Source organism: Cetorhinus maximus, chromosome 3, assembly GCF_964194155.1.
Source record: "Cetorhinus maximus chromosome 3, sCetMax3.hap1.1, whole genome shotgun sequence".
In the NCBI taxonomy this organism is placed as follows: domain Eukaryota; kingdom Metazoa; phylum Chordata; class Chondrichthyes; order Lamniformes; family Cetorhinidae; genus Cetorhinus; species Cetorhinus maximus.
The window spans coordinates 32077332-32083331 of NC_135881.1; the positions used below are offsets into that span (position 1 = coordinate 32077332).

Genomic DNA, 6000 nt, shown 5'->3' on the forward strand with positions numbered 1-6000 from the left:
GTTGGATTGCCACTCCATACCCAATTACTTACACTAAATGTCTTCCGGGCCTGTCTCGCTCAACGTTCTGACTCAGGCAGAGTGAGATCCAAGTGGAGCAGTTGTCCTCCAGGTCCAGCATCGCAGTCCAGCAGAGTCAGATTGACGAAGAGCACACCCCTGTGCCTTATTTGAGGGAGGGGGTGGGGGTTGGACCTCAGGGGAGTGTGCGAGGTGGGTCAGATCCTTGGGTGGGGTGAGGGATTGGACCTCGGAGGGTTTGGGGTTCGGAGGGGGGAGTCAGACCTTGGGGCAGTGGGGGTTCGGACCTCGGGGAAGGTGGGAGTGGGGGAGGTGTTGGACCCTGGGGATGGTGGCATTGGGCCGGCGGGGAGGGAGGCATTCGGGTTGGGTCAGTGGGTGGAGAGTGGCGAGTCCTGTGTCGGTGGGGAGATTCCCATAGGGGGGTTGAGGGAGGTAGGGAATACTGTGGGAGGGGTGGTTAGTGGGGAGCGGGTGGAGGGAGTCACCTGGATGGTGGGGGATGTGAGGGAAGTCCCCTGCGGGTTCAGGGGGTGAGGGGAGTCCTGTGGGGGTGTCACTCTGGGTCTTTGCAATAGTTACCCACAAGCTAGAAGAGGTCTTAATTCTTCTAGCTTGAGTAACTATTTGTGTAACACAGAATCACAGAATCACACAGTACAGAAGAGGTCCTTCGGCCCATCGAGTCTGCACCGACACGTGAGGAACACCTGACCTACCTATCTAATCCCATTTACCAGCACTTGGCACATAGCCTTGGATGTTATGACGTGCCAAGTGCTCATCCAGGTACTTTTTAAAGGATGTGAGGCAACCCGCCTCCACCACCCTCCCATACTGTCACCACCCTCTGGGTAAAAAAGTTTTTCCTCACATCCCCCCTAAACCTCCTGCCCCTCACCTTGAACTTATGTCCCCTTGTGACTGATCCTTCAACTAAGGGGAACAGCTGCTCCCTATCCACCCTGTCCATGCCCCTCATAATCTTGTACACCTCGATCAGGTCGCCCCTCAGTCTTCTCTGCTCCAACGAAAACAATCCAAGTCCATCCAACCTTTTTTCATAACTTAAATGTTTCATCCCAGGCAATATCCCAGTGAATCTCCTCTGCACCCCCTCCAGTACAATCACATCCTTCCTATAATGTGGTGACCAGAACTGCACACAGTACTCCAGCTGTGGCCTCACCAAGGTTCTATACAACTCCAACATGACCTCCCTACTTTTGTAATCTATGCCTCGATTGATAAAGGCAAGTGTCCCATATGCCTTTTTCACCACCCCATTAACATGCCCCTCTGCCTGCAGAGATCTATGGACACACACGCCAAGGTCCCTTTGTTCCTCAGAACTTTCTAGTGTCATACTGTTCACTGAATACTTCTTTGTCAAATTACTCCTTCCAAAGTGTATCACCTCACACTTTTCAGGGTTAAATTCCATCTGCCACTTATCTGCCCATTTGACCATCCCGTCTATATCTTCCTGTAGCCCAAGACATTCAACCTCACTGTTAACCACCCTGCCAATCTTTGTGTCATCCACAAACTTATTAATCCTACCCCCCACATAGTCATCTATGTCGTTTATATAAATGACAAATAATAGGGGACCCAGCACAGATCCCTGTGGTACGCCACTGGACACTGGCTTCCAGTCACTAAAGCAGCCTTCTGTCATCACCCTCTGTCTCCTACAACTAAGCCAATTTTGAATCCACCTTATCAAATTATCCTGTATCCCATGTGCATTTGCCTTCTTTATAAGTCTCCCATGTGAGACCTTGTCAAAGGCTTTGCTGAAATCCATATAAACTACATCAACTGCACTACCCTCATCTACACACCTGGTCATCTCCTCAAAAAATTCAATCAAATTTGTTAGGCATGACCTCCCTCTGACAAAGCCATGCTGACTATCCCTGATCAAACCTTGCCTCTCCAAGTGGAGATAGATACTCTCCTTCAGAATTTTCTCCAATAGTTTCCGTACTACTGAGGTGAGACTCAATGGTCTGTAGTTCCCTGGCTTATCTCTACAGCCCTTCTTAAATAGCAGAACCACATTAGCTTTCTCCAGTCCTCTGGCACTTCCCCCGTGGCCAGAGAGGAATTAAAAATTTGGGTCAGAGCCCCTGCGATCTCCTCCCTTGCCTCCCTCAGCAGACTGGGACACAAATCATCCAGACCTGGAGATTTGTCCACTTTTAAGCCTGCCAACACTTCCAATACCTTGTCACTCCCTATATTAATTTGCTCAAGAACTTCGCAGTCTCTCTCCCAGAGTTCGATACCTTCATCCTCATTCTCTTGGGTGAAGACGGATTTGAAGTATTCATTCAACACTCTACCTATGTCCTCTGGCTCCACCCATAGATTGCCCCCTTGGTCCCTAATGGGCCCTAATCTTTCCCTGGTTATCCTCTTCCCATTGATATACTTATAGAATATCTTGGGATTTTCTCTACTTTTCCTGCTGGAACCATCCGAAGTTTGCGATTTAAGTCCCATTTTTGGATGGTTCCAAGGGCAGGATTTTATGCTATACAAATGTATTTCACAGTTGCCAATTTTCTCCCCTCCTGATGGCTTTGGTTCTTGCTGGGACACTGTCCAACAATTGCGAACAGCCTTCAACAGTTTGTCAAAGTCTACTTGCTTTGTCAAAGTCGCTCTGTCTATTTGCCTAGACTGTGAGCATTGGCAGTGGAGGGCTCATGCATACCTTCCAATGGGTTTCATGCAATGGTGATCAGAGATGGAACCCCCGCCCCCCCTACTCTGTAGACCTTACCTGTTACACCAACTAACTCCGTACAGACTGGAAAACAAATACGGGGATCTTTGCATGTGATGGTTTGTGATGCACTAAGTGATGCATTTACCCACTAGGCCACTCGGGTAATTGCGTAAGAAGCATTTTAACAATTTCCTTATTTAGTACATCCAGTTCTAAACTCTCCATTTTATGTGCTGTGGCTGCCTTAAGGCAGCTGTTTATATTGGCTTTCATAAACTAGAACATATGGTTGACTGGTACTAAGTGTGCTGGCTTCACAGCCAGATGTTCTCATTATTGTATGACTGGACTCTTTCCTATTCGATTCTGTCTGTCATGACTCTTGGCTGTGATGCTGGACAGAGCGTCTTACACATTTTTATAAGGGAAAGGTGGACATGTGTGGCTAAAAATTAAACTTGTTTGCTTAACGTTTAATGCGACATTCCTTAGTCTTATTTCAACACAAGGATTAACCCATTTATTTAATTTGCAGACATGTACTTTTGTCACATGTTTGTCTGCTAATATGTTTCTGTTTTAATTCCATCGAATGGTATCAGTGATTTGCTCATCAAAAAGGGGAATGATACTTACTCAAATTGTCCTCATCCTCAGTATTTTCCAAGACGGGGCTGAAGTACTTGAATGGACCAATGAACGAAGAAAGTGTGTTTAATTTATCTGGAAAAAGAAACATATAATAGAACATTAGTTTTATTGGACTTTCATTATGGTCTATATTTTCCTCTGTTGGAGAAAAATGGGAGAAATGCCTGTTATTCATGAAATTAATGGCCGGCTAACAAAATGTCAGAGGCATGTGTGGTTTAGAGATGTGTGATTTGTCTCAATGTGTCTTTTTCAAACAGGAATGACTAAAAACAGCCAATCTCAGTGCATCTGCAGTCAGATCCTGTAACATTTCTCACATGCGACTCAATAATAATAAAGATGGCTGGCAATGATGACAGATGGATCAAAGCCAAATTTAGTAGGCCCAATTTAGAGGCCAGCCTCTGCTCTGAAAGCAGTGGTCACTGTTGTAGTGAGCTGACATGAGCAGAGTTTGACACAGGAAGATGGCCTCCAAGGAGGTAGCTGGTGTTGTAGGATGTCACAGATGGCCTGATCTCTATGGCAAGAAGTTTGAAATAAGTTCCAGAAAGAAAAGGAAAACAATAAGGCAAGAATATCACTGTAAAACAGAAGGACAGGACTTCTATGTTAGCAAAGTTGTAACCTTTGGAAAGTACAGAACTTATGATACCTGTGATGTACACACTTTGTCACATCAGTGTCTCCACACACAGTGATCATACACAAATACAAATTAGTTTCTTTAATGATAATGACATAGATAAATGTCCCCATAAACTCATTATGTACCATCCACTTTCTTTCATCTCTGATCAATAGATTTTGGGCACTAACTGAATCAAGGGATATAGGGGATAGAGCAGGACATTGGAGTTGATGTAAATGTTCAGTCATGATTTAATTGAATGGTGGAGCAGGCTGGTGGGATGTTATGGCCTTCTTCTGCTCCTACTTCTTATGCTCTTATGTCCACAGAGCAAGAACCCAATATTTGTCAGTTGATTCAGAAGCTCACTACCATTGAGCAGAGCACCAAAAATCACAGCACTCATAGAAACAGCCTCCACCACTGACTCGTACAGATGAATTAATTCAGAGACCGTGTCAGATACCTTTTGTTTTATAGTCCGTGGGCATTATAGAGAAAAGGGCAGGAGCAACTGATTGGTATTGATGTAGTGACAGTTCTTTGCAATCACATGACCATGAGTAAATGGCAGTAGATGCTGCCTCTAAAAAATGAGGCTGTAAAGAATCTCCTTAACTTTGATACAAATACATCAGAATTAACCACAGATTCAGGTTTTCTGCAGCCCCTGAAATGGGCCACTTGGGTTTGCAGCCACCTGATAATGGTTCTCATTTGAGCACCGGTCCACATGAGCAGCGAACACTCAGAAGTTCACAGAAAATAAGGGAAAACTACAACAGTTCAACATAATAAACTCACAGACCAAGTGCAATGACAACATTAAATGACTTTGCTTTCACTGTATCTTGCAGTCTTCAATTGTCCAGAAAAGAATGCGTCTGTTGTCCAAAGGGCAAGGAGAACTCCTCAGTGTGAGTGGCTGAAAGATCCCACAGCACAAATATTGAGGGCCCAGGTGACTTTTATTGCCACCAGAGCATGGCAGATGGCTGCCTGTCCCTACAGGTATTCATGGCACAGGTGGTACAGCTCAGTTGCAGCTTCCCTGCTGACACTGAGCCTGCACATTCACTGCTTTTCTGGCATGCCCAAGGCAGCTGATTCTCTTGAAGCAGCATCATTGCTTGGGGTAGTGCCTGCAGTGAGTCATGTACCTCCTGTGCCTTCTGCATTTCCGCTGTTTGCTGATTTTAGAAAAATAGATGACCTACAGAAACAGCGATGCATTCATGGTAGAAAACTATTTACCCTTGTTTAGTGCTCTCAAAGCGTTTCTATCTCGGCAAAATGGAGTAACAACAGGGAGAAGTGTCCCCTCTCCTGCTGCATTGTGACCGTCAATGACCATTTCACTTATGCTGTCAGCTGGAAGTTACTGTATATTTTTCGTTTCTGATATGGCTGTGCTGCTCACTTCGAATCTTCCCCTTCATTAAACTCACTAAAACCAGGTCTCAGATATGGTAAACATCTCAATATTTAATTTAACTGCAGAGTTCTATAAGGCTGGACAAAGATCCCCATTAATGGCTTTTAACAGGTGCTATTCACTAATGTTTGCTTATCCATTTTGTAGGGATAGGAATGCTCAGCGTAATACAATGCGGTTACTTTTTTTCAATTGTAACATCAACAGTAACCCATCTAAAATAAAATATCCCGTTGGGCGTACAATCGGAAAACCAAAGCCCACTTTTCAGCTAAAATTAGCAAACAAAGAAACTACAACCTCACATATCAGTGGTTACTGAAGACTTTTCTATGAACAAGTTTTATAAAAAGGCAAGCTCACACAATAATGAGTCTGCATGTAGGATTCAGTCCCTGAAGCTTTATTGTCCTTCACTTATAACCTCATATTTACACTCACTTACAGGTGAAGTTAGGAAATGCAAGTGTAGTAAACAGGAATTTAGAAAGGTGTAGAGAGTTACTTCACGACATTAAA

The 6000-nt window shown here is 44.5% G+C and overlaps 1 protein-coding gene across 1 annotated transcript in view; it reads right to left on the minus strand.

Moving 5' to 3' along the window:
* Positions 1-4452, minus strand: part of adarb2 (adenosine deaminase RNA specific B2 (inactive)) — a 386995-nt gene extending 382543 nt beyond the window's left edge. Inside the window, exons 1-2 of the mRNA XM_078535348.1 lie at positions 4353-4452; positions 3398-3484 (exon numbers count right to left, since the gene is read on the minus strand). Coding sequence (XP_078391474.1) covers positions 3398-3484; positions 4353-4452 — 187 coding nt within the window. The remainder of the gene's footprint in view (positions 1-3397; positions 3485-4352) is intronic.
* Between the last annotated feature and the right edge of the window lie 1548 nt (positions 4453-6000).